Genomic DNA, 27,353 nt, shown 5'->3' on the forward strand with positions numbered 1-27,353 from the left:
CTATCAATCAAAGTTAAAACCCTAACCCTATTTTGACCTTGATATTTTCCAACTGGAACAACAAATTTTCTAAACTGTGAAAAAAGTGAAATTAGGTACTCTTACTCTTAGTCATTTCTAAAAATAAGAGGGTTTTTGTCTCTGAACAATTTTCACTCTAATAGCACTTCTGGGAGCCATTAGCAGAACAGTCTTTCTGTCCTTTATGGACTCATGATTATAGTGGTATACAGGATGACAAATGTGCATGTGCGTGTTCGTCTTACCTGTAAAGGCCATGTTCTTAGGGTTTCCATAGGGAGTGCCGGGCTGAACAGGGCTGTAGACTGGATTCATGGCTGAAGCTAACCTGTTCTTACTGAGAAAGAGAAACAGAAAGTGTGGCAGAGAGAAGGACAAGAGTAGAAAGGAAAAATGGAGAGGAGAGAGACGTGAGCCGTGTAAATCGGAAAGAAAATTGTTACGATTATCACACGCACACACTCCTCACACACTTTAATCCAAACTCAGGTTCTTAAGGCGACACATCCAGCTGTAGCTTTTTGCCAGCATGCAACAAAAAAAAAATAAAATCAAGCCCTGTGAATCCTCACCCTCAAGTAGGCTCAACATGAGCATGTATTTAAAAACATAGACTGCTGACAGGAAAGCACAAGGACGCATGGATGCACAGAAAATAATGGTTTGGTTTCCTGTGTGGCGTTAAATACAGCTAGCCAAATGTACGTAAAAGGGAAGGCGAGCTCTTCCACTACAGGCCACTAAAAATTTAATGCACAGGAAATGGTTGCCTAAGAACAGAGCCATTTATACTACATCTCCCATAATGCATCTTGCTCCTCCGGCCTCACAATGTAGACGGAAAAAAAAGACCTCAAGTGCTCCTTCTTTATTTCAACTTACCTGCTCATTGAGAATATGGGCATGGGGAAACTGTGTGTGTACGTGTGTGCGTTTGTGTGTGAGTGTGTGTGCATGCGTGCCCCGTACCTCTTGTGCGTGTCTGGTTGATACATGAAACTGAATTTGTCTGTGGGATGCCCGCTCGCCATTCTTGCTGTATGCAAATGAGGAAGGAGTGGAAGTGGATATGCAAATCTGAAATTAAAACAGCGAGAGGTCATGATTACAACGAACACAGGAAAAGGAAAAAATAAAAAAATAAATTAAAAATAAAAAACAGCAAAAAGCAAGCACCAGTGCAACAGCAAATGGTTAGTGACAGCAGCAGGGGGAGGACAGTGATTTAGACGGCGTGTTTGAGTGTTTGTGGTAACTGCTGTGTCGTTAGCCACCAATAAACTGTCCTAAATACACCAATTTATGTAAATATTGTGAGAAATGGACTGTGTTTGCTTCTGTTATCGGCAGTAAATCATACGTGGTTTGTCTGTGTACAAAACAAGCTCTCTCTAGCAGATAAAAACAGCCTTGAGGTCATATTTTTTTCATTCCTGTGTATGTGTAGCCTATGTGACGGCCATATGTCCAAGAGAAAGTGAGACACTATGAGTATGAGTGTATATGTGTGTGATGTGCTGCACAGAACCAATACAAGCAGCAAAGCAAACACTAAGACAGCCAAATGGAAAAGCACAACACACCCAAGTGAGCGGGCTAGTGACAAAGAGCAAAACAGGACAGAGAACAGAATATAGTACGAGGAGGCCGAGTCTCGCACCGAGCCATGAGTAAGCATGATCCAGAACCACAAGAGCATAGCACAAACACATAGCGGAACAGCTGAGGAGTAAATAAAGAGAGGAGAGGTGTGTGTGTTGTTCGTGTGTTCATGTGATGGCAGCAATCAGTTCTGTCTGTTTTTTTATGTAAGGCTCTGTGAAATATGTTGTGGCACTCGCTCTGTACACCACACATCACCATGTACAGGCTGTCAAAACTCATTTGTCCAATTCTGCTTCCTGTAGATACATACATTAGGTGTATTGGATTGTGCTAAGGGACACATTTCCAACATAAATCTGACCGATCCATCCTGAGCTTGTGCTTCATGGCCAGTTGACAAATCCTTGAGATGCTTACAGCTTCGCTGTCACAATTCCTGCGCATACACTGTACCGTGGTGATGCCAAACGGCACCAAGTGACACTTCAAATTAGGCAAGGAGGCATTTCGAAGCTCCGTCCAGGAACACTGACGTCAAAACGCCCAAAGACACTTGACAGCTGAATGTGAGCACAAACGCATGGGTGCAGCTGCTTTAGAGTGGTTTTAAAGATGAATTCCTCAGAACACACATACACATGCACCCAAAAATGAACAAAAACAGGAACCTGTGTGTGCCTGTGGGTGTGTAAAACATCAAGAGCGGGGGATATGTCAACCCTGGTTCGTTACTCATATTCATATCTCATAACAAAGGAATGTCCCAGGGGGGTTTGATTTACCTACTGCTGAACACGTCTGGCACAACATTCCTCATTAATCTCAAATATCTCCCATGCTTTAATTCCTCTCCTTCCTTAATTTATCATTAGATTTCTGCACCTCAGTGAATCAGTCTTTCTACATGCAAACATTTGATTATTTGAAGATTACAGCAAAACCCAAAGATTATTGCAACTGCCACATTTTTTAAAAACAGCTTAACTGGATTAATGCAAAAATAATGATTTTCCCAAAATGTCTTCTAAGCTCAATGTTGATGATGAGCAAAGCAGTTCTTTTCAGCGTACTGAGTCACGAGAATCCATTCATTAAAATAATTTAAGTACAAAAATTCTGAACAATTGATGTTGAATTGTTCGGTGCACAGGCTGCATGGTCCGACTCACTGAACTCAAACACAGCTGAATATTCAGCTCGCTAAACAGTGAACTGAGAACGAACGTAGTTGGATAAAGACACCGTTTGTAAACTTAAAGCTGAAGTCCTACAAATGTATACATTTTCATGACATGTAAGCGATACACAAAAGTATTACAGTATGTGTTATAATGTTCTGTCTGTATCTTGTATACATTTATTGTTGGGTTTGTGTTTGTACTGTCTGTCAGTTTGATGCATCTTAAAAGGCCCATCTAGGGAAGGACATTGCAAATTAGCTTTTGCTGCTAGCATGGCTAAAAACTGTTTCAGCTGTCATCATTAAGTTGAAGATATCACATGACCATCAGCCAACTTGGTCCTAGACATTGTATATTTTCAATAGGCTTGATCTTAACAGACAAATCAACCCGAAGTTGCACCGAGCCACTTAAGAGCTTTAACCAAATAATTTCCTTTATGTGATGTTATTCAAGTGAGCTAAGTTGTAATGTGCATGTGAAAGTGTAGAGTGAGGGAACAATGCCAATTAACACATGGACAGGTGGCTAAGCTAACCCCGAGGTCTAATACTACAAAAACAGCACATACCCAATTACAGCAGTGACTGATTGGAGTAGAGAAAGACAAGTGTGTTTCAGCCTGAGATACAGAGTGTGTGTGTGCAGGCAAAGGTGACGAGAAGTGAATGGGTGAGAACAAGAGGGGAACCACAGTGCGTCTAATGAAGGTGTACGTGAGGAACAGAGGATGGCAGAGACTCATGTGATGAGTAGGAGTGTCTAACCACAACTCCCTTTGTTTTCAGGGGGAGGTGATGATGAGGCGCTTCAGGCTCTCTGTTCCAGACCTTCTGTTCGACCGACCACTACCATGATTGTAAGACCATTCTCCAGAGGACATTCATCATCATGAGACAGAGAGATGGTATATTTATATGTAGGACAGAGTGTAGAGGAGCAGAGACGAGTCTACACATCTCCTCTGTGGTTTGGAAGCATTTTGGGAGCTGAAGGCAGACCTCATAAAGAAATGGACTAAAAATGCAACCATATTGTTGCTGGCTGAAAATGTTAAAAACGCATCCAAAACAAACTGCTGCTGGGCACTTAGAGCCAAGGGTTTGGGTTTTGTGCTCACAATGAAGTGCTGCTCCTGTAAAGGAACAATCTACCATTTTGGGAAACAAATTAATAATACCATATCAGTTGCATCCATGTGTAGGGCTGCAAATAATGATAATCACTTCTGATTAACGTATTATTTTTCAATTAAAAAAATTCTAGAACTTCAACTAACAAATATTTTAACTGTTGAGTAATCTGCTTATTATTTTCTCATTTGATTTGCCAATAAAATGTCAGAAAAGTAGTAGTCACAATTTTTCACAATCTGAATTTCCAACAAACTTTCAAATCTCGTTTGTCTGAACGACACTCAGAAAGCAAAAACATGTTTAATTCACTACCACATGAGACAAAGAGAAGCAAATCCCCAGAATTGAAGAGCAAAAGAATGTTAAAGTAATTTATCTGGCAAAAATGCCAAACGATCTACGATCACAATAGTTGCAGGTACATTTTCTGTCAATAAATCTCATCAACATATTTGAATGACTCATCATTACAGCCCTAGACTAATCAAGGAGTCAATTAGTGTCTAAAATAATCAAAAATGCCAATCAAAAGTTACTGAAACCTGAAATATCTTCAAATTGCTCATTATAAAATGTTTAGCATCAGGAAATATTAACCCTTTTTTATAATCTAATGATTAAATATGGTGAAACCAATAACAGACTAATGACAAGTTATGCTTTCGTAGTGATTTCCTGAGGTTTGTGGAAGGCTTTGGTGTGCATATTTTGAGGGGGGTTTGTTTTTCAATAAAACATATGCAATTTCACATTATGCAAGAGCATTGTTATTATCATATCTGTGTACAAAAAAGGTACACAGATAGCTAGAGCAGACAATGAATAATCAACACCATCTTTAATTTCTTTCAGTCTAATTTGAATTAGACCTGTCCTCTAGTTAGTTTTGAGGCTCTCCACATTGATTTTACTGTTATTTTGCACCTAAGCGTTACATCGATAGGGAAATACCCTGTCATTAAGTATCATTTATTCAAACACTGACCAGAGATAGATATATATTTAATGTTGTGCTAGGACACATTTTAAATTGCAGGCATGCAGGAAACAGGCTTTTAAAGAGCTGATATTATAGGGTACGACATGTGCATGAAAATGCATTAGGCTAAATTTGCCAAACTGAGGCCAAGTGGTTCAAGTACAGTATCATAATTGGCAGACAGCAGAAAGCTTTTACTGTGAAGGAGCTGCAGGGGTGCAGGTACATGATGTACACTAGTGCTGTGTTGTCAGGAGCCACTAAGCGCAGACTGGTCACAGACAGATGGCTTGAATCTACATCTGTACTTTTTTTTTTTTTTTTAAATGGCACCTTTTTATTCAGCTACATTACAGTTTATACTTGATTGAAACACACCTGACTTCAGAGACAGCAGTGATAGCTGTAGTGTAACATCCCTCCACCAGCCATAGAGCTGCTGCTCAAAGTGATTGTGAAAACTGTACATGTGACACCGTTTTCACTCATCTGCTGACAGCTGTTACACCTTTCAGTAGTTTATGACAGTCAAACCTGTGACCATGTCACCACAATTTTAGCTCTATAACAGCCTGCTATCCTCAACATGGAATTGAACTTCACTTAAATTTTTTTTCAGCTACCGGTCTGTGAGACTGCAATCGGTGAAAATCATTTATCAGAAAATTGGATGTGCACTGAAAACCAATGCTTTGGAGTGCGCTGTCTAGTGGATGATGTTCACAATTCTGATTTGACTTGTCTAGTTCTTTCTGTAGGTGGCTTATCACTACAAGACTGTCTAAATACTAATTTACACTTTTCATTAAGATTCGTCTCACGTGCAAAGGACTTTCATTTTGTAATGCCATGTGTGATAAATGTCGCCTTACAAAAATTAACAAAAACATTTATATTGTATGATGATATATTACTGAGCATACTGCAACTACTGCTGCAATTACCAATTATGTTCATCAACTAAATAAATTATTAATTCTAAATCCTTGTTTTATCCCATTAAGCAGTCCAAAATCTCAGAAATACTGTTTTATCAGAAATTACAAAAAAAGAGCACCAAATGCTCAGTTTGAGAAGATGGAACCAGCAAATATTTGGCATTTTTTGCTTGATAAATGTTTGAATTGATTAACAAACAGCTGCTGCTGATTTTTATCTGTAGACCGACTAATCATTTCAGCTACAGCTGCAACCTTTAATACCAATATCAATTTGTAGTGGGAGCTCGCTCTCACACAGATCAGGGATTCATTCACTACCGACTAACATTATTGAGAAGACCTCCCTGGCTTAACCCGAGTTACTTTTCAGGACTTTGTTAAGCTTAAACTCTATTAGTGGGACTTAATTTGGGCTGAACTCACAAGCTATAGCCTCAAGGCATATGCACAAAGACAAAGCTGGCTAGCCTGCATGCTAACAGAGCTGGGGTGGTTTTGTGCAAGCTCAGTAATGTGACAGTCAGGTCTTGCCATGTTCCAGATCCTCAGAGTTTATGCACACATATTTAATTTGTGCATGTTAATATGAATATCTGTGCATTTAAAAACAATAATGTTGGTCCCACTCCATAAAAGGGAGATTCCTGCAGCCTAGGGGGACCAGAAGAGGTAATAATGAGGGAGGAGGAGGAGGAGGGAAGGATTGTGAAAGAATAAACCTCTCTCTCTCTCTCACACACACACACACACACACACACACACACACAAAGAGCTACCATTCCTAGAGACCATGTACAATACAACACAACCCCCACACCGACTCTATCCTCCCACATAATACCTCACCAGGCATCTACTCTTTAAGCAACAAATCAAAACCGGTGGGCGTCATCACACTTCAGCACAGAAGAGAATAGAACTGAGCAGATTTCTTTTTAATCCTCAGGAAGGCAGCGTTTCACTTGGGTCATATAAGGAGGAAATGGATAGAGAAAAACACAAGACAATAAATAGCTGAGTGTAATGTGGTGCGTCACTAGTATTTTTTTCCTTACAGACCAATTCATATTCAAAATACTTGCCTCGATAATAGGGGTGAAGCAAATAGTTCGAAGCTTGGAAGCTTTATTTATAACGTTGACATTTGAATTCTGAAATCAACATTTGAAATGCTGCACAGCTTCTTCTTTTGCACGTCTATTCATTCTGTTTAAAACCTGGTATTTCTGCACAATTGCAGATAACGATTAGGTTACACTAACATTATTAGTTTTGTACCATTTGTAGATAGATTCCAGTGGTGGCCACAAAGGATGGTTTCCAACTCACTTGATCCAAACATTTTACAACAACTCAACAGCGTTGCAACGTCCAAAAGTCAAAATTCATTGGGGGAAAAAGCTAGACGAATAATTTCCAAAATTCATGGCAAGCTTTTATCTAATGACATTTTGTGCTTCAATTCATATTTGTTGGCTTTTAGCCTTTTAAAAACAAGTACATGTATGTATGTTCACATGTATTCATGGTGACTAAACTGATGAGTTATATTCATAAAAAGAAAGTTGATTCCATCAGAATGGCAATCAGTAGAGCACATACCTCCGCAAAGGACCAACAGTCCCCTTTTGTACTCATCACTCATAGAAACCAGCCACCTAAAATATGGCTGATTTTTTATAATCATAAAGATCAATACATTATTCCCTGAATTATAGTTAAATGAAAATGTTTAAAAATGCTCTCTCTCATAATATTATCGGTCCCTTTATCTGGATCCACACACAAAGTTAATAGTGTCTATCCTGGACTGAGACCAATCCATCATCCAAGTTTTTTGGAAATCCATTCTGTGGTTTTTGTATAATTCTGATGACAAACCAACCAACGAATGGAGACAGAGATGATAACTTCTTTTAGATTTATCATCTGCTCTAGCTTTAGCAACTTTTTGTACACATGTATGGTTATAATAATGGTCCAAAATGATGTGTAATTGCATATTTTATTTATTGAAAAATATAACATTAAATACATACACCAAACCCAGGGAAAACACTTCACTGAATAGTTTTGGACAGTTGGTCAAAACATGCCAAGTTCTGGGAGGATGACATGAGCATATTTTTCATTGTTTTCTAAAACTGTATTGCCCAAATGACCAATCAATCAATCAATCAATCAATTAAAGAACCTGAGGATTCTTGATAATGACAAAAAATGCTGTACTGCATTGTACTACTGACCACTGACCATCAAAAATAAAGATGTATTAAAGCCTCTAACAGCTTGTTTAAAAGCGTTTGCATTACTCTATAAACACTAAATATTTATCAGTAGTAGATGCTGACTCATGCAGGATACCATCATTATTTAGTAAATGAAGAAAATGGCCTTTTCAGGGCATTTCATAAAGGCAGAAATTCTAACTGCACTACTAACTAAATCAGGTCTCTGGGCCAGGTTAACTAGCGCCTGCTGTCACAATCAGAAGTGACATCCATAAGCAAGTGCAAGACTACATCCACCTTACTACTATATTCAGTGTGATGGAATCAGAAACCCCCCCTGCCTTGCACACAATCAGACTTGCCCTGCAGCAACGAGCTCCGAACAGCCCTGGGCTATTTTAGATCTAGGACAGCACTATACTCTTTGGGACAGCATCTGCCCTTTTCTGTGTGCCGGCTTCCTCTTCTTCTATTCTCCTTTACAAAATCATCCCATCAGTCACACACCTCATGGGCCTGCATCGCTGGATTATGTGACAATATTGTGCCGGCCCACTGAAAATGGAAATGTTTTTCATTCACATAGCTCCTATACCGTGAAATAAATGCCCATCAACATTATCCATTTATGGAGATTTCTTCCCCTGCTGTGGTCCCTGGTTACTAATGCAGGAAGAGAGACATTATAGTATATAGTATGGAAAGTTTTTTTTATTGGCACTGAGGTCAGACTGATCAGAGTCAAATACTACTTGGTGGGTACTGCTGCTAATATGGGACAACTTAAGTGGCAATTAAAGATGAATGGTTCTTTTACTGCTAGTACCTAGTATGGGGTCATGGCTATGCTTTAGATTAAATTTTAAAACACTGTTATTTTATTATGCAGAAGGAAAACTCAAATTACAGACAGTTTATGGTGTTAAAAGTTAATCGCGCTGAGGCCAAAAGGAGAGGATGTTGATAAAGTTGTCCCTAACAAAGGAGTCCTTATTTAAAGTCTTAATTAGAGGCTTCTAACTTTCTTTAATAGGAGCATCAAGTCATTTAACTTCTATTGAGTTCTCAACTCCACAAAGCAACTCGGCAATTAAGCTTAAACGATACTGAAAACAAGACTTGAGGTCTACAGCCATGCTAGTGGCTCATTACACCACATTACAAAGCAATAGTTCACCGCAGTGAAGTACGTTTTTAATTTGGACATTCAACAGACGTTCACTCCGAATATAGAGGCATCTTCTTGTTCAGTTTCACCCAGTGTTGGCAGCAAAATGATGTATAGCCAATCTCCAAGCCCTTGCTCTTAAATGCAGGGACTTCACTAAGGGACCTTAAAGAAATTATTGTTCAAAAGACACAGGACCAAAGTTATTTTCAGTACCGTCATCGCTAAAGTGCCCATATTAGTGAAAAACACTGTTTAGTCTTGGTGTAATTTTTTAAATTTTACATAAATATTTTAAATAGAAAATAAATGAAGTTTATTCAATAGCTTTAATGTCATGTGACCCAGTGGCTCCAAATCAATACTGCATTGTATTACCACACAGTACAAATATGAGTCACCTCTTTTAGTGCTTCTATTTTTTAGTTAAGATTCATCATTTTTTAAATAGCTTCCACATCATGTAACTCACCTATTGTTATGTTTGTTGGTCACATTCGAAAGCTCCCTTCCTTCATAATTTTAGTATTCCCTTTTTCCTTCAGGCTCTGTGCCGTTTCTTTTTTTTTTCACTCAGATGCACAGCACACTAAAGTTGCACGCACAATTTATGTACACCACACACATTCTCTGGCCTTTGCCACCTTTGTTTGAAAAAATCCAGGGAAAACCCTGCAAGGGCACCTGAAGGCATTGCTTTTATATTTCAATATTTCTCTTTCGCACAGTTTAGCTGATGTGAATTTAACTCAGCTCTGTGAGCCATTAAAAGCCTCATAATTACAAACGAATAAAGCCTGCTGTCATGTCTGTACATGGCATAAGAACATCCTCAATACTGTAATCACTTATGTAATAATATGAAAACACTGGTGCATACAGCAGCTTGTTCCATTACCTTTGTGTATGTTTGACAACTATGAAACATTTAATGCAAGCATCAATCCTCAGAGGTGCTCTGAATTATTGATTGCTTCAAACAGGTGCATCAATTTTTATTGATTATTTACAAATGCCTCATTAACTTAAATAAGATGGACTGGCAAATACTGAGCTGCTGGGCAAGGCCAAAGTCTTGTAACGGTTATGAATTTGATTTTGACTTTTAATGACCTTTTAAAACACTGCTCTGAAAGAAACATGACTGTGAATGGTTTCTTACTGTGGAGAAGGCCACAATCTTGCAGATAACTTTGGGTCACAATTTAACATTTAGTTATGCTTTTGGTTTAAAAATACTCAAAACTAGCTTCTACAATAACCAGGGTCTCTTAGTAAGTGGAAAGAAGTGAAAACCCACTCCAAGTGTGTCACTGGATTAATATTCTGAATCATTTGAGTTACAGGGGGAAAAAACTCAAATGCACAGACGAAATCATACACGTCTTTGTGAGCTAGGACTAGACAGTTAAACCCTTGATAAACAATCAATGCCTCCAGGCAATATTAACAGCAGACAGGAATTATCGCCTGCGGCAGAGGTGCGACTTAACAAATACAAGAGGAGAAGAAAAGGCCATAATATTGTAGTTAAAATAGCAACCAGTAATATTTACCATCTCTTTGCAAAAAGTCACCATTATTTATATCAGGGGGCTTTTAGGAGTGGCTGATTGATGCCTGTTGCTCTTGTTGCCTTTGTGGCTACAAATATTTCAAGCTTACATATAGAGTCAAGCAAAGCCTTTGTTTTTTTTCTTCTTCTTTTCTTTCTTTTGTCTTTCTGGGCTACCCACAGTGCACTGCACACACAGCTAAAATTACAGAGAGTTGAACATTTTTCTCAGTAGTTGGTGGTGGTACAATCAGAAGTAATTGTTGCTCCACGTCTGCTGGTAGCACAAGTAGCCACTGCCTGCAAACAGCCATACCAACTGTCTAAGGTTTCCCCAAGTTAAGAGTTAGTCAAAATATTCTTCAAATCACAAAATATATTCTAAACCAAACCATGTTTGCACAGGTAAACCTATGATATTGATGCATCAGCCAGCAAACTCGTTTTTTTTGTTCCATCAAATGTGGTTATCAAACAGTTGTGACAAATATATGTAACAAAGGCAGGATATTTTACAGTTTAGCAGTAAAGTTTATAGTCCTCATCTATAAAACACATCTGTGCCTTGAAATAGTAAAGTTCAATGGGTATTTATTATCATAAATTACCCAAGCATCTTTTTCTGCAATATAATTTCTAGAAACGTCATTTTAATATCAGCACGTATTGGACAACATACAAACTGATACCGATACATCTGTGATAGGCCTACATCGGCTGACTGATATATCGGTCAGGCTCAGTTTCAAACAATAATCGTGCTATGACATTTTCATACCGTTTAATCTGTAGTATTATTGCTTAGGTTTAATCAGATATGTTCTCTTTGAACCCTGCTGCTGGACAACAGCATGAAATGATACTATTGATCATGGCTGTAGGTATCACTAATGATACAACAGCCTGCAGCGCAGACACATGTGTATGTACACGTGTGCATATGTACACAGTTGCAGACCCCCATGTGACTGACAGCTGAATGCATTACAGCTTTGCCTCCAGGGACCAGTTCAACCTTTTATGCTAGTCCTTTATTCCCACCTGCCACTGCGTACATACACACGCGTGCACACACTTGGATCAAAGATCAATCACCAGGCAATGATTTTATCCGGACAATGCAGGTCATGAATCTGTTCGGGTACATGTTAATGGTTTGATCTCACAGAACAATGAGCTCACCCCAATCAAACCAGCATGGTACAGGGATTCTACCAAGTGATGTTAGGCCACCATATCTATATCTATATACCAGAGCAAGAAATTAATCTGGTCTTATAGTTAAATGGATATCTTTGGTTTGTAGACTGTTGGTCGGACAAAAGACTAAACATGACAAGAAAATAACTGGCAAATGAATCTGACTTTCAGCATGCTACAACTAAATCAAAGACAAAGGAGAATCTGGTGTTACATTTGTCAAGTTGTTTCACCTTCTTAGTTTTAGTATGCACTGAAAAGGTCACGGACCAGGTAACATGCACGTTGAGTAGATAATTTACTTCACTGATTGAAATTTAACACCACTGGCACAGACGCAACAATGACAAACATTATCAACATTTCTTATTAGCAGTTTATGGAGCAGATCGCCCACTTGTGTAAATGTGCAGTTTTTAGTGTTGGTCTAGGAATATACTAAACAAAAGAGAGCTTTAAGCATTTAAGGAATTTATCCAGCAAAAACTCCAATTGTTCACTTGTTCCAGCTTCTAGTATTTAAAGGTTTGCTGCTTATTTTTGTTTTATATCATTGGGTTTAGACTGTTGGTTGAACAAAAAAATCAATATGGGTACTTTACCTTGGGCAGTGGGAAACTGCTAGTTTATAGTAACTATTTTCTGACATTTTACAGACTAAACTATTAATTGATTAATAACAACCAGGAGTTATAGGCCCAGTTTAGCAACCAACTACAATGATAAACAATTTCCATGATGAAATTTTGAAACATTGGTGACTTTCAAGCTCACCTAACTAAGCAATTGTTCCCATCGGTGAGTCTCCATTAAAAACATGTTGGTCATCAAGTTTAAGGGGCAGTGGGATGGACACCAGAGGAGGGTGAATGTGGAATCTGTCGTGTGTAAGCACTACATTCACGGCTCTGATGAGCAACTCATTAAGTGGTCCAATCCACACGGGAATGAAGTGACAACAGTCTGTTATAGAACCACTGGCTCTCGTAACATTAAGTGACTCCAGCTTTCTATAGTCTGACAGTTTTACGGCTGCATTGTACATCCCACTATTGATACACATGAGGCTGTGCTCACGGCATGCCAAAAACCACATGCCCCCCTTTTTTCCTCAAGCATGGCAGACAGCGGTCACCTCAGAGGATGAAATTGAGCTAGCAAATACTTCAAACACGTTGACAGATATTTGGCTCGGTTCAGCATCACTTGACTTTTTTAAGCAATTCTAGTTCCTATCCTCTGCCACCAATATACTCTAATTTGTGGATGGATTTCTCAAGGATGACCATTGTCCTTGTATTTAATATGCCTTTATCCAGGGGATGCAATTTCACCAGATGCTTCTTGATTTCACAAGAGTCTTGAAAAGACTGTGCACAGCCTTTGTAATTTGCGAGCAGAATCAATATGACTCTAATGTCATTCAGTCCCATGAAGGAAAGGATTTCTACCAAACACTATCATTACAAACAGCGAAAAAGCAGTTTATTTTAACTTAACAAATGAAAAGAAAACAAATCACACCACTGAATGTTTATCATACCAGTGTGCTTCATCGAGTCTCTGCAGAACATTTGAACTATACACATTTAACATACATTGAGTTGCTCTAGTGAGGGCAAAGAACAGTAGTATCTCATAAAATCCCTTCTGACAGATAAGATTTCTTGAATTAAATGGGATTAGTAGTCAATGACTAAAGCAGGTAATCCCCCTCCAAAAAAAGAGATGATCGTGAAGAGGATTCATTTCACTGATAAGACTCAGTCATAAGAGAAAAGAAGAAAAAAAAACGCCTTTAGCTTTTTATGTAATCCTGTCTCTTTTGCACTTTGTGAGAGTGCTTTTGCTTTTTGTCTCCCAAGTTGTCAGTAAGTACAGGGCTACCCTGTGGGACTATTGCAATTCTACAAGCACTAAAACGACAAATTGATGGGGCAATTAATTGACTAAAAACTGATCAACAAGACTGACTAAGACATTTATCTGTGATTTTTCTTGTCAGCTTGCCGATAAAATAAACTAATCTAAAAATACTACTAAAGTGCTACTTTGACTTAGGTGCAGCATCCTCTCACACAATGTCCTGCACGCAACAATATCTGATTGGTAATACATCACAATTAATAGCCTATAAACACTGAATAATCTGAATCTGTAAACTAGTACGTAAATTTATCAAATAAATGTAGTGTAGAAAGTAGCAGAAAATGAAAGTACTCAAGTAAAGTACCTGAAATGTGTACTTAAGAACAGTACTTAAGTAAATGTACTTATTCCATCACTGGTTGTTCCACCTTTTTAACCAAAAGTTTCATTTTTTATTGGAAATGAATATCGCTTTTCAGTCCCCCCTGATTTTCTAATAATCGGCACTGGCCCTGAAAAAGCCATATCGGTCTAGCCCTAATGTGCAACTTAATACTTATTCTCCTGTAACTGAATCTGAACCTCAAGAGGAACCACATGTTTATGATGAACCTAAGAATGAATGATGTGCGCAGATGTTGTGAAAGTGAGCCATCTAAATCCAGTGTGTAAACATAGTTCACTTCAATATTTATGAGTTCATTTTTCAAACACAACAACAGAGGTCGCAACAAAAACTCAGCTAAAAACAAATTAGTTCCACTCCAAAATACGATTGTTTCGTTCATAATGGTGGCTGTAGCCTGGAGGTAGAGCTTAGTGCGCAGGCATTTCTATTTACCACCACATCAGTGGTTAATGTGTACTTATATGTATCAGAGTATGGCATGCACTGGCAGTGCACTGCATTCCTGAGATAGCAAGCAACGCCAAAACAGCAATGGTTGGACAAAAATGGTCACACTCAAACAAGCTTAAGACACCATTTTGAAAATCCACCGATTTCTAGATAACAACTCCGAGATGCCATCTTGCCAATTATCACCAGATTAGCTACCGTTAGCACGTCTGTTCAACCGTGCCGAAGAACCCCGTGCAGGAAACTATGCGGGGTCGCATAAAACTAACGTTAGCTTAGCTTGCATGCTAGCCTGAAAAGACAACAGCTAACCCGCCGTAGCATCCCTGCATCACTCGGCACACGCTGCTGAAATGGCTAATTAGCGTGCTAGCTTGGGCAAAGATTAGCAAATGACAATGAAAAACACTCGCGGTGTGCCACGCCGGACTGCACCTGGACCAACAGCTGATAATGTCGCCGTCCGGCCGTAAACCGTCAACATTAAAACCCTCGCCGACCACGACCACAAGTTACTCAGTTTGATCCCGCTATTTGAGCTAGCCCGTTTAGCTGAGCCCGCTAGTTCCCCCACTGTAGCCACCGCGGAGAGGACAATTGACGGAATACGGAGCGGAAAAAAGACAGAAAAAAACGAACAACTAGCAAGTCGACACATGGACATACCTGCCCTCCGTGATAAAACAGCAGGACGAGACTTACCAAAGTCACTCTGTCGAAGAAGAAAAGGTTCCCCGTGTGTGTACGTGCTTTCTCCCGTGTGTCTGCTCTGCCTCCGGTCGGTGCGGACTGGCTCTGCTACAGCAACGTTTTGTCGGGCCAGTGGCGCAGGGAAGACAGCTTTCACCCGAAGAGACGGCCACCGTGTGGGGGATGGGGATGCACTGCCGGGAGGGAGAGAGGAAGGGAGGGATGCAGGGATGCAAGGAGAGAGGAGGGGGGCTCCGATAACATACAGAGGATTTGATAATAATAATAATACAAATAATAATAATAATAGCCAAATAATATGTAGATCAATACAGCTCGGACTTGTAAATAGAAGAAAGCAGTACATGCGTGTAGGAATGGCTTCAGTCTCTGTTGTGCATTATTTCTGATGATTGGTCACACTCATTCACTCAATAACGGGGCATTTGATTTTAAGGGTCAGTGCAAATCGATTATTATAGGCTCATCTGCTGATCAAGATGATGTGGATGGGGTTGGAGATTATAATTGATAGGCTGTTGTGTAATCACATTATTATAGGTCTTTGTTCTTTTTTGTGTGTTTGCATTTTTATCGATTAACTCCTCATGTTTCGTGCCATGTCATCGCATTTGGTATTATTTTATTATTACGTTGTCAACACAGGCTGTTGAAGCGTTAGTGTACGTCTACAGCGAGCCTGCTGTTATGTGTCTTTGTAATCAACATGTCCAGCCACACAGCACAGACGAAAGTGTGTTATTTGGTCAGCAGCACTGTGGTGGTTAAAGGGAATTGCAGCATAGCTGGGAGTTCACGTTCAATAATTCAAATTCACTGGCTTTTTTTTTTTTTTTTTGCCTCATGCATAAGCACAGCCACACTTTTGGCTTCAAAGGAAGGCAGCGCCATCCAGTGGTGACGTGTTGCATTGCAGCACTGAGCCTCACAACATGGAGGCCAACATGTTTTGATTGAAGTGTATGTTTTATATATTCACAAATGGCAAATAAATAAAAAGTTGCTCCAATTTTTGTGGCATTCAAAAATGACTTGAAGTATTTTCTCCAGGCTTTGAGAAGGCTGAGAAAATGTGCCATGAGACTTTCTGATTTCCTTAAATTCCCCTTTATTTTGATTTATTTACCCTTTTCTTTTTTACTTTTTATTTTATTTGTTGTTGTTTGTTTGTTTTTATTTCCTCCTTGTGAAAGTATGCAGCTTGGAATCACTATGAGGTGTGTTCAACAACGATAATGGTGAACAACAACAACAATAATAATAATCATCACCATAATAATAATCATATCTCTAATCAGTCCCAAGAGACGTTTTGTGAATTATTTAAAAAGAGGTGTGATTTATGAGCAAACAACCTATTTTTATACATTAACACACACTCAGGGTGTTTTTAGTGCGGCGCAGACCAATAAGAGAGGACTACAGTTCCCAGCAGTCATTGCGCCTCCCTCTTGCCGCAAACAAAGAGCCGAATATCCGTACACAACTCAAAGGCTTTTATAAACGAGAAAAATGTCTAATTTTTATGTACAAAACAGCACACTCTCAGTAAACACAATGTCTGTGACGAGTATAACCGTAAAAACATAAAAACAAAGCGCTGTCCCGAGTCCTCGCGTGATTTCACGCTTCCGGAAGTCAGAGTGGCACGAGACAGAGAGCTGTCCGAGGTGCTGACACTGTGAGTACTGCTTGTCCTGCTTCAAACTACCTAACTTACCTGCATGGTTTACATGTCTTCCTGTCACTTCTATGCATTTGACTTTGAACAGCTGGGCTATTCCTTATTGAAGGTAAGTGTAACTGTAGTATATTTATTTTGAGCTGAGTAATGATGTGATGGACACAAACCAAGCTCTTTCCTTAAACTCTAATCAGCAATATTATACTCGTGTGCTAGTCTGGAGCTGTCTGATAGAAATATGCTTAAGTGAAGTAGATTATTTTTTGTGCATTCTCTTTTCTCTGATCACATTTCTATGTCTGTCATACACATACAGGCGATACAAACAATATATGTGGCTCACACTCACTAAATTCTTCAACAATGCATTTTGACTGTGGATTTGTAATATTCTCAGAATCTGAGAAGATGGATGAATCTCAAGAGACATCCTCTTGCACCACCAGCACTCCCAGTAGTAAACCTGACAGCACTGCACAATGCAACGGGGTCCCTGAGTGCAGGACCCTGCTGCGGATGTCTGAGTCACACGGACTCCAGCTGCTGAGCGTGCTCAGATCATTCAGGGAGCGGGGGTTGATGTTTGACTTCACCATTAAGGTGCAGGAGCACATTTTCCCCTGCCATCGCTGTGTCCTTGCGGCATGCAGTGATTTCTTCAGGTATCTATCTATCTATCTATCTATCTATCTATCTATCTATCTATCTATCTATCTAAATATCTATCCATCTATCTATCTATCTATCTATCTATCTATCTATCTAAATATCTAAATATCTATCCATCTATCTATCTATCTATCTATCTATGTAACTGTTCTTTGTTATAGGGCCATGTTTGAGGTGGATATGAAAGAGCGTGGTGATGGTTCGGTGACTCTTGATAACCAGTGTCCAGTGGCGGTGGGTTCTTTCCTGGACTTTGCGTATTCTGGAGAGACACTCATCACTGAGGGCAACGTAGATGTGCTGTTTCAGCTTGCCTCTTTTCTGCAGGTAGACATGCAACCGATTCTTTCTTGTCGTAGAAATATAGCAAATCAATCATGGGTGTGCGTACCTGTGCTTTTCTACTATGTCTGCCACACACCCATGGTGCACCCACACAGGAGTCGTCACTTATTTTGACGAATTTAGACCTTTTAGAAAAAAAGTTCGGGTGCAAGTCATCAAAACAGTGACTTGAGTCGGCTCGAGTCCAAGTAACAATGACTCCACATCTCTGGTCATTTGAATTCATGCCATCCATTAGCAATGGACACCTCGCAACGTTATTATTCTTATTGGTACCTACATTTTGCTGTGGCCTCATATAATTCCTAGCATAGCTCCACCCAAATTCAACCCAAGCAGAGGTCTAATCAAGTAAGTGAAAACACCAATTTAAAGCTGCTGTGAGGATTGTTTTAGCTGACGTCATGTCCGTTTTGCAGTTAGCAATCCCCTCCCTCCTCTCCCATCACCACATGAACACTCAGCAGTAATCAGCAGATATAGCAGCAACCAGGAGGATCCGCCTCTTTGTGGAGCTCTCTGTCCTGATTGGATAAAGTGGGCAGGGATATCAGAAAATGACTTTTCTCTATGACTGCAGGAGGAGGAGAGACATGTTACTGACCAAACACTCCAACAGTGATTACTGTTGGAATATAAATAACTATTTAACACTTATTTTATATTAAAAAACAAACATAACATAACATATTTCCATTTCCATTTTGCGTCCTCAGGTGTCAGTCCTGTCCCGAGCGTGCAGCGACTTCCTGATAGGAACCATGGACCTCTATAACTGTCTGTCCCTCTTCTCCCTCGCTGAGGCGTACGGCTCTGCAACCCTCCTCCGAAGTGCCAATGAGTTCGTGGTTCAAAACTTCTATGACCTTTCCAAAACACAGGACTTTCTGGATATGCAGGTGCTGCTTGAGAACGGCTAAAACGTTGTTCTATCAGTGAAACTGAGGTTCATGTAATGATGATGTAAATTAATGCTAATAAATGCAGGCTTTCTTTGAATTAGTTTGCACCTTGACTGAGTGTGCAATCTGCCACAGCAATGATTTTATCTTGTTTATGCTCATTCTCAGTGATTAATACAACAGTTTCAAATCATATTCTATAGCCAGCAAATTGTTAGTTAATATTATAAAATCTTGGTGATTTATAACGTATGATATATAATATATATATATATGAAGAAAAGAAAAAATACTATCCCTTTGAAATGGACCTATAGCAGCAACATTGTCATATGTTTCAGCTGTCTTAGGCTACGTTCATATGTGCGAGTTTGGGGTTTACTGAAGTTCAACTCTACAGAAAGCAAAGACTTTGCTCACATAGCACTCTAATTTCGCACGTGTGACCGTACCATTAGACTCTTGTAAATCTTTCATGTGCTGAGGATAAAACGGGTTATAATTAAGATCTAAGATATATTGGAATTGTTACGTTAATCAAACCAAAATGCAAGAGAGGACTCAGGCAGGCAAGTGAGCTTTAGTAATGAACGCTGATGTCCAAAATACAAAATACAAGCAACAGAATGGCAGGTGACAAAGAAGCGAGCAACAAAAAGGCAACAAGGAGAGAAAGAAAATTAAAGAAAAAAGGCAGGACCAACCATAAATCTTTTTTTTTTTTGAGGGACTCAGAGTATTTACTATTTCTCTTGCTTCTTATAGGTGAATGTGTTGGAAACATGCCTCAGGTCAGATGCTCTAAACGTGCCTAGTGAGGAGGATGTTGTGACGTCACTTCTTAGATGGATCCACCATGATCTCCCCGGAAGAAAAAAACTGCTGCCAGGCTTGTTATCGCTAACCAGACTCCACCACCTACCTGCACTGAAGGTAGAAACACACTGCATGGGCTGGATTTTGGGCCCGATGTAATTTCTCGTGATTGATCTCAGTCTTACCGTGTCACCCCTTCTCTCTCAGACTCTGCGCGATTCAGACACTCTGCTCAGCGACAGTGAGTCCTGTCTCACCCTGTTCTCGGAGGCTCAGAGCCGACAGGACCAGTGCAGCGGCCTGCTCACCGACGCCAGGACGGCCACGACGCAGAGCTACATCTACATCCAGAAGACGGAGGAGAACGGGGAGATTCGCCACACATTCTGCTACTGCCTGGAAACAGACAAGTGGAAAGAGCTGGGAACAGGGCATGGAGAGGGGACGGCCATGTTGCCAGACCCACCGGGATCCTACCTTACCAGCTATGCTGAGAAGGTAGGTTTAGGATTGAGTCCTGAAATTAAAGAATGGAAACGTAAGTGAGTTTTCCATCCTAGATTGCTTTGTTTGAAAGCTTTTTAGAGACCTCGAGAGGTAAAAAACAAAAAAGGGAGAAAAGTCAGGAAAAATACATTTTTTAATCATAAACGTTTTAATCATGCTCTTGGTTATAGCTCAAAAAAGTTCACCACCTTCTCAACTTTCCATTTGATCTAAGATGTTTGTGACAGGTGGTTGCCGAGGGAACTGTTGCCGGTCAGTACGTCTCCATGTGGCCGAGCCGTTCCACGATGCCACGGATGAGGTTTGGTGCTTCTGTCCCGTGACCCTAACCTGCACGCCTGTACCGGCCATGCTGGAGCCCCGAACCATGCACACAGGTGTGACCTGCCTGGACCGACTGTACGTGATTGGGGGACGGAGCAAGGGATCGAGAGGGGCAGCTCCCAATCTGCTGGAGGTAACAGCTCCTCAGTTGACTGAGATGTCCTTTCGTTACTAACTTCGGAGTGTGAGTGTAGATTTTCTGTGCGGTACACGTTTTTTCTTTCCTGTATTGTAGGTGGAGTATTATGACCCTCTGACCCGGACCTGGAGCACAGTCAGCCAGCTGCCCACTGCCATCTTCTACCCTGAGGCCAGTGCTTGTGGCAATGTCATCTACACTCTTGGATCAGAGGTGGAGATCACAGACTCCTTTAACCCCTCGCTGGACTGCTTCTTCTGCTACGATGCAGAGAAGGACCAGTGGAGCCGCCTGGTCGCAGAGTTTGGCCAGTTTTTCCATGCTACGCTTGTCAAGGCGGTGTCAATCAGCAACACACTGCACCTCTGTGACCTGTCCACGTACAAGGTGAGTCAACAGATGCATGAATGAGTTGGAAGTGTGAAAGCAATAAATAGGCTTATATACTACAAGTTTTTCAAAAGTAAGTGTTTGAATAAGAGTTCAAGTTGTGTCTTTTTCCCATCCAGGTCTACAGTTTTTGTCCAGAGACCCGTGTGTGGAAGGGTGAAGGGTCATTTGAGTGTGCCGGCTTCAACGCCGGAGCAGTGGGCATGAGAGACAGAATCTACATCCTGGGTGGAGACTATTCACCTGACGAGATCACTGATGAAGTTCAGGTAGGTTAAACCTTTCTATCCACAGAAGATGCCCTACTTTGACTTTTCTTTGCTAAGCTGTTGTTCTGAGTGGTGGATTCTTGAGCCAGAAGTGAAAGTCAACTGATGGTTTACTGTCGACAGGTGGTGACTTGTACTATCTGTGTGTTTTACCGTGGCCTGTGCAGGTGTTTCACAAGGGGAGGAGTCAGTGGGAGGAAGTGGCTCCGATGCCCAGAGCGCTAACTGAGTTCCACTGCCAGCTCATCAGCTTCAACAGATACAGAGACCCATGGGGTGAAACAGCATGATACACAGCAGACACATACACGCATGACCACGTGTGAGCGGGTATACATGTGCGTTACACGTGTCACTGATGTGAGCAAGTACCCATGATGAGTCTCCTCTGTGCATGACGGACAGCTGACAGACTCCCAACTAACTCCACATCTCTCACAGATCATCGTAACACGAGAGCACCTGAGCCAAATGATTAATTTATTTTTTTATTTAAAGATTTGATCCTTAACTTTGTATGTGTGATGCACCTGCTGTCATAGGATTATCTTGTGTCAGTCAAAATGAGGTCTCTCCTATGGAGGAACGCTATCGAGAGGAAGTCTTATTTTAGAAAAGCTTTTTTAGTACCTGAATATTTGTTTCTGTCTAGTATGTTTTGAAAGGAGAATTCACCCAAAGAAGAGCTCACAGTACCTGTAAATGTTATCAGCTCTCCTACAGCTAGAGTATAGAAAAGAAGACTTTGTTATGTTACACTTACAGCCTGTAGGAACATTATAGTCTGTTCAGGATTTTACATCCTTGAACAGATCAACTATTTTGTCCGGACAACATTCACACTTTGTCTTGTATGAAAAATCATTGAGATAAAAGAATAGACTGTTTCAAGTAATTGTGCTTTTGTTTGGTAGTGCAGATAAAAAAAAACATACGTTATTTGGTAATATTTTGAGGGAATGATCCTATATCTGGGTCTGTCAACGATGGTGGCCCTGGGGGTCAAGAAGCCAAGAATTGATTCAAAACACAAGACATTGCACAAAACACAACACCATTTCAGAAAAGACAACGTGATTTCCCAAAACATTTCAGAAAACATTTACAAAACAAATGCTGTCTTGTTTTCTGAAGTGTTGTAGTTGCTCCCTGTAATGGTGTTGCTTTTTGACCCTCAGGGCTACCGTATCATGGGTAATTTCCATATTATCAGCCTGATATTCCTTTCTCAGCTCTTTTTCTGACTGATGGAGACCTGCCTATACGTATACGACAATTTAAAACACAACTAAAATAACGACAATACTGTGTGAATCATCTGGGTGGATTTTTACTGTAAACTACTTGCCTTTATTCTGCTTCAAACTGTCATGAGCCTGAGCATGCCCCGTTTCTCCTCTCATGATATGTACAGCAATTCAACATGTGACCAATAGATAGCTGAATATCAATGTGCAACTTTACCTGTACCTGTCTACCATAGAGAAACACTCTGCTGAAGCTTCAAAGAAAACAATAACTTAAAGAAACCAGGAGAGAAAATGTGGGCTTCATGGTGTAAATCATGAATGTTTGTGTAATGAAACAGAAAAAGACGCCGACAAATGAAAGACTGTTTAATGGCAAGAAGTGAACATAAACATAATGCTTCATTATTTGTGTTGATGTCTTCTTCTAGCATCTGCCTTTGACACATTCATCACTTGGTGAAAACAGGATAGACACGACGGCATGGATCACATAAATGACACAGTGACATGGTGGCAATACAGTGTTTTCTAGCCGTCTACAGTGAAGAAGTAAAGCCTCAACCCCCGGTTTATGTATTTTATTCACCCTCCCATCTCTACTGTGAGTTCCCCTTTGGCCCTTGCCAGAAATTCAGGGTCACATTCAAAAAATATCTCAGAAAACAAACAATCCCAGACTCATTTATCTTTGGCAATCTGCTCATCTGGCTGCAGTCACATGATTTTTGACCTCTTTGGAATAACTATAGCCTTAGACCAACTAAACTAAGAATGGAAAGATGTAAACACTGTAAACAGTCCCACAGGAACCGTGCTGGCTTTCCTCCAACTCCTCGGCCTCTCTTCTCTCTTGTTGCTCCATGCTTCAGTCCTGGTAAGTTTTCACCAGCAGCCACATCAGCAGCACAGTGATTAAGACGATCATGAAGTTGAGGAACAGCTCCTGGACCGAGCGGTCCATGGTGGCGTCTCAGATAGGACGATGCAGATGGTTTTTAGGAGGTGTGCTTCCTTCTTGGACCGGTGTCCTGAACCTGCAATGAACGACTGAGTTAGGATCGCTAGAAATACAGGTATGTGTGTCTCGCCATTTGAACATGTGCTGTGATTGTGTGTGAATTTTATGTCCCCTCTGTTATCGTAGATTAGAGGGATCAGTCACCTCTCAAGCGGGTTGTTGCATCTGTTCACAGTTACTATCACTCAACAGGGAGAGCGGCCACAATATCCCCTCACACAACACGGGACATGACGCACATGCAGACAAAGGATGCATCATAATACACTAATGCACACATGATCAGGTTAGAAAGAAGAGTAGGGCAACATTACTGATGGCACATTTGAAAACATTTTAAGCTGTAAAGTGCAGCTGTTTTGAACACTTTTGATTTGATTTGTTAGCCTACAGTATTCTCCCAAGAACAACAACATTATTGAGAGTAACTACACACAAACAGATGCTGTCGGTGAGTTGTTACCTGTCCTTTGGTGGTGATGTCACTGAAAACAGGAAGAGGAAAGCAGACGTCCCAGTAGTGCAGCGTTTCTTTATCCTGACCTCGAACGCCGCGTCTTCTTACTAGAAACTTCTCTATTGCGCCACTTTTCTCTGCAGCATCTATCAGCAGCTGATCCTCCTGCTGTTGTCCAGCCGTCTGCGGTCGCAGGAGGCAGGACCCGCTCCTAAAGTAGCCATCCTCAGCGGACCGCCCATGTTTCACATACACACAGAGTGATGTCACACACCAACTAAACAACCAATAGAGTGTGTTATTTTTCCACAATCTGGTCCACTGGAGTGTTTCCCATCTGTAACCATGCAGAGTCTGTCCCTCTCTCACACAACAGAGGAGCCACTCAGGGTTATTTATAAAACGTTATTGCAGATACTCGGTGGATTACAGTTGTTCCAAACACAATCTTCTGATGGATGTAGGAAAATGTAACAGTATCACTCAGTATCTGCGTAGAAGCTTCGCACAGGGGAAAAGAAGAATAACGGAGCAACCTCTCCAAAATGCAACATGTGAGCCGTTTAAATCCAGCAATCCATCATACTGTCAGAAATTGTTCCCTCTACTTCCCATAGTTACTTTCAATATTCCTCCTGGCTGCTGGATGACAGCTGCCAGTCATGAAAGACGACAAAAAATAGGATGCGTGTGAGCATTGTTGCTTTTAGTGGCTGGCCTAAATCTGTTTCTCCTCACTGATGGATCAACAGACGCTGGCAGCTCGACTAAACCAGATTCTGTTTCCCTCAGCAAGGGATTGTTTTTGCCAGCCCTCTAAAAAGTTCCTTGACCAAAGTTTATATCAAGCTTGTTCCAACCAATGTCTGCCTGCATACTTCTGTTTTGCATTTTGGTAAATATGCCAAGAGTCATATGAGAAGATGGATACTAGCTCGCAGCTGGTTTGGTTGGCTTAGCTTAGCTTAGCATAAAGACTGGAAACAAGTGAAAACAGCTAGCCTCGGGCTGTCCAAAGGTAGCAAAATCCATAAAAAGACATGGTGTGTTTGGAGGTAGTAATGTACCAGACTATTTCTTGACAGGTGTGGTGACTTGTTAGAGATGTGTTGTCATCATGAGTTTACCAGGTAACCAGTGGAGACCCCCAGAAGTCACTGCTGCCATCCCCCACATAGCAAAATTGGTCTGGCCCAATGACGGGCCACACAGCACACTTGCACTCGGCCCAAATACAGCAATGAATTACAGTCCACAGGTGGTCCAGATCTGAGAGCCAAAACACAGTTGACCATGATTTATTGCTGTATTTGAGTGTAAGTGGGGTGTGTGGCCTGTTACTGAGCCTGACCAATTTTGCTTTGTGGGAAGAAATTAGTCATGCACGTAACTTGTATTTTTATACCTCGGCGTAAGTTCTGTCAAGGCTACAGGTTGTCATTTTTGATTCGTTGCCATTCTCAAGATGGTGGGTCCTGTGTGACAGCCTGAGGTGGTATGGCAACTATTTTTGCTGAGACCGCAATGAAAAATGACAAAATAATAACCCCCATCCCTGAAGTGTTTTGTTTAGCTTATGTGCACGATTGTCAACACGGTGCAGGATCTGAGCGGGGCTGACCCAACCATGCAGCCAAGTGGACGGAGGGTTAAAGCTAACTGAGCTGCATCCTTTTCTTTATGAGTGAAAACTAGGGCATTAATGGTCACTGGATTCAGTTGTGAGCTTTACAAGTGCTGATGGGTGAGTTTTGTTACCTTTGGACTGAGCCGGGCTAGCTGTTTCCCCTTACTTCCAGTCTTTATGCTAAGCTAAGCTAACTGGCTGCAGCTTCATATTTAGTATACAGTCACGAGAGTGGTATAAATCCTTTAATCTAAGTCAAACCAGCGTTACTAATTATAAATTGTTGATTTTTTCCCCCTCTTTTGTGGTTGTTAAGTGCCCCCTTTGTATTTTTACATTGTTCCTCCTCTGCATTATGCTGGCACTAAGAAAAGGATTTTGACAGCTCGCCACAGCGAACCTCTCAGCTCATCTAACACTTGACAGCTGCTTACAACGGTGTTATCTCTGAACTAATGTTAAACCCCCTTGACACACACACCTTCCCTCATACACAGAGAAGGGTCATAGCGGGACAAAGTGTCTATGAGCACGGCTCCCTCAAACCTTTCCATTGCAGGATTCCAAGGTCATTCCCAGAGGATTTAACAGATCAAAACGGCTGCCATTTTATCACCCCGCCGCTCTGCCAGCGTCGGTCGAATAGCTCTTTGACCCAGGGACTCCCATTGTCACGGAGATCCAGTGTTGGGGTGATTGGATAAAGCAGGGTGAGGTGTGCAGGCATCTCTGTGTGTGGGATGGACCACGGCCCACTCTGACAGCTGTGTGTGTGTGTGTGTGTGTGTGTGTGTGTGTGTGTGTGTGTTTAAGATAGAAAAGTGTTGGCAGGGTTACCCTCTAATTCAGGGGAGAGACAGAGGGGTGTCAACAAGGCCTCAGAGACACCATTCCACACATTCTGGGACACTGTGTGTGTGTGTGTGTGTGTGTGTGTGTGTGTGTGTGTGTGTGTGTGTGTGTGTAGGTGCCTATATGTGCATGCAATAAGATAATAAGTTTATTATCAAGTGAAAGTTAGTGACAGTTGTGAATTTTATGGCAGATTAAATAAAAAACTGTCGACAAATCAAATCAAATCATCAAAATCTCTCTACAACAACTTTGAAGGTACATATTTACAACTGGCATACTCAGAAGAGCCTACACTGGCCGACAAAGCCAACAAAGTTATTTACATTGGTCCTAAACTTACACAAATTAGGCCATGGTCTGATAACAGTTGTGCCTTCAGATGTTTACAAAAACTCAAAAGTGTAACAATCAGAAGGTGGTTTTGCTTTCAGTCTTTATGCTAAGCTAAGCTAATCACCTGCTGACTGTATCTTTACATCACTTGACTTTACACTGAACGAGTCTATCCATTAATCATGTAGGGAGACCTTCAAGGGTATCCCAAAGCAATCAAACCTTCATGTAACGTCTTGTTTAATCAACACAAAGTGTGAAATTAACAAATTGCAGGTTTGCTTCAATTTTTATTTTTTTAAATGTATTTAT

At 40.8% G+C, this 27,353-nt stretch overlaps 3 protein-coding genes across 6 annotated transcripts in view; 1 reads left to right on the top strand and 2 right to left on the bottom strand.

Moving 5' to 3' along the window:
- fam168a (family with sequence similarity 168 member A) overlaps nucleotides 1–16,640 on the bottom strand; it is a 33,204-nt gene extending 16,564 nt beyond the window's left edge. The window contains exons 1-3 of one of the 3 annotated variants that reach the window (XM_084351903.1): nucleotides 15,448–16,639; nucleotides 991–1,098; nucleotides 267–358 (exon numbers count right to left, since the gene is read on the bottom strand). In XM_084351903.1, coding sequence (XP_084208029.1) covers nucleotides 267–358; nucleotides 991–1,052 — 154 coding nt within the window. In that variant the 5' untranslated portion in view covers nucleotides 1,053–1,098; nucleotides 15,448–16,639. Of the gene's footprint in view, nucleotides 1–266; nucleotides 359–990; nucleotides 1,099–15,447 lie in introns of all 3 variants that reach the window. The other 2 variants (XM_084351904.1, XM_084351905.1) reach the window with 2 other exon arrangements.
- A 207-nt stretch (nucleotides 16,641–16,847) lies between these two features.
- On the top strand, nucleotides 16,848–23,154 carry kbtbd3 (kelch repeat and BTB (POZ) domain containing 3). 2 transcript variants are annotated; one of them, XM_084351652.1, is made up of 10 exons: nucleotides 16,848–17,249; nucleotides 17,538–17,802; nucleotides 17,971–18,136; nucleotides 18,871–19,053; nucleotides 19,822–19,989; nucleotides 20,080–20,370; nucleotides 20,594–20,836; nucleotides 20,939–21,229; nucleotides 21,352–21,501; nucleotides 21,669–23,154. In XM_084351652.1, exons 2-10 carry the CDS (start codon nucleotides 17,549–17,551, stop codon nucleotides 21,789–21,791), a joined length of 1,869 nt encoding a protein of 622 aa, XP_084207778.1. In that variant the 5' UTR covers nucleotides 16,848–17,249; nucleotides 17,538–17,548; the 3' UTR covers nucleotides 21,792–23,154. The 2 variants fall into 2 exon arrangements, with proteins under 2 accessions (XP_084207778.1, XP_084207779.1); XM_084351653.1 differs by having other exon boundaries at nucleotides 16,848–17,137.
- A 136-nt stretch (nucleotides 23,155–23,290) lies between these two features.
- Nucleotides 23,291–24,459, bottom strand: sln (sarcolipin). Its single transcript, XM_084351654.1, has 2 exons — nucleotides 24,233–24,459; nucleotides 23,291–23,785 (listed from the first exon to the last, which is right to left on the bottom strand). The coding sequence occupies exon 2, from the start codon at nucleotides 23,710–23,712 to the stop codon at nucleotides 23,617–23,619; it is 96 nt and encodes a 31-aa protein (XP_084207780.1). The 5' UTR covers nucleotides 23,713–23,785; nucleotides 24,233–24,459; the 3' UTR covers nucleotides 23,291–23,616.
- Between the last annotated feature and the right edge of the window lie 2,894 nt (nucleotides 24,460–27,353).

Source organism: Pagrus pagrus (assembly GCF_965226575.1).
Source record: "Pagrus pagrus genome assembly, chromosome: 4".
Classification (NCBI taxonomy): domain Eukaryota; kingdom Metazoa; phylum Chordata; class Actinopteri; order Spariformes; family Sparidae; genus Pagrus; species Pagrus pagrus.

Excerpts from the sequence above, each read along its gene's own strand:
- sln (XM_084351654.1), bottom strand. The coding sequence starts at position 23,712 with ATGGACCGCTCGGTCCAGGAGCTGTTCCTCAACTTCATGATCGTCTTA.
- kbtbd3 (XM_084351652.1), top strand. The coding sequence starts at position 17,549 with ATGGATGAATCTCAAGAGACATCCTCTTGCACCACCAGCACTCCCAGT. Across the intron at positions 18,137-18,870 it reads AGCTTGCCTCTTTTCTGCAG|GTGTCAGTCCTGTCCCGAGC; the intron begins GTAGACATGCAA and ends TTGCGTCCTCAG. Across the intron at positions 20,371-20,593 it reads TTACCAGCTATGCTGAGAAG|ATGTTTGTGACAGGTGGTTG; the intron begins GTAGGTTTAGGA and ends ATTTGATCTAAG.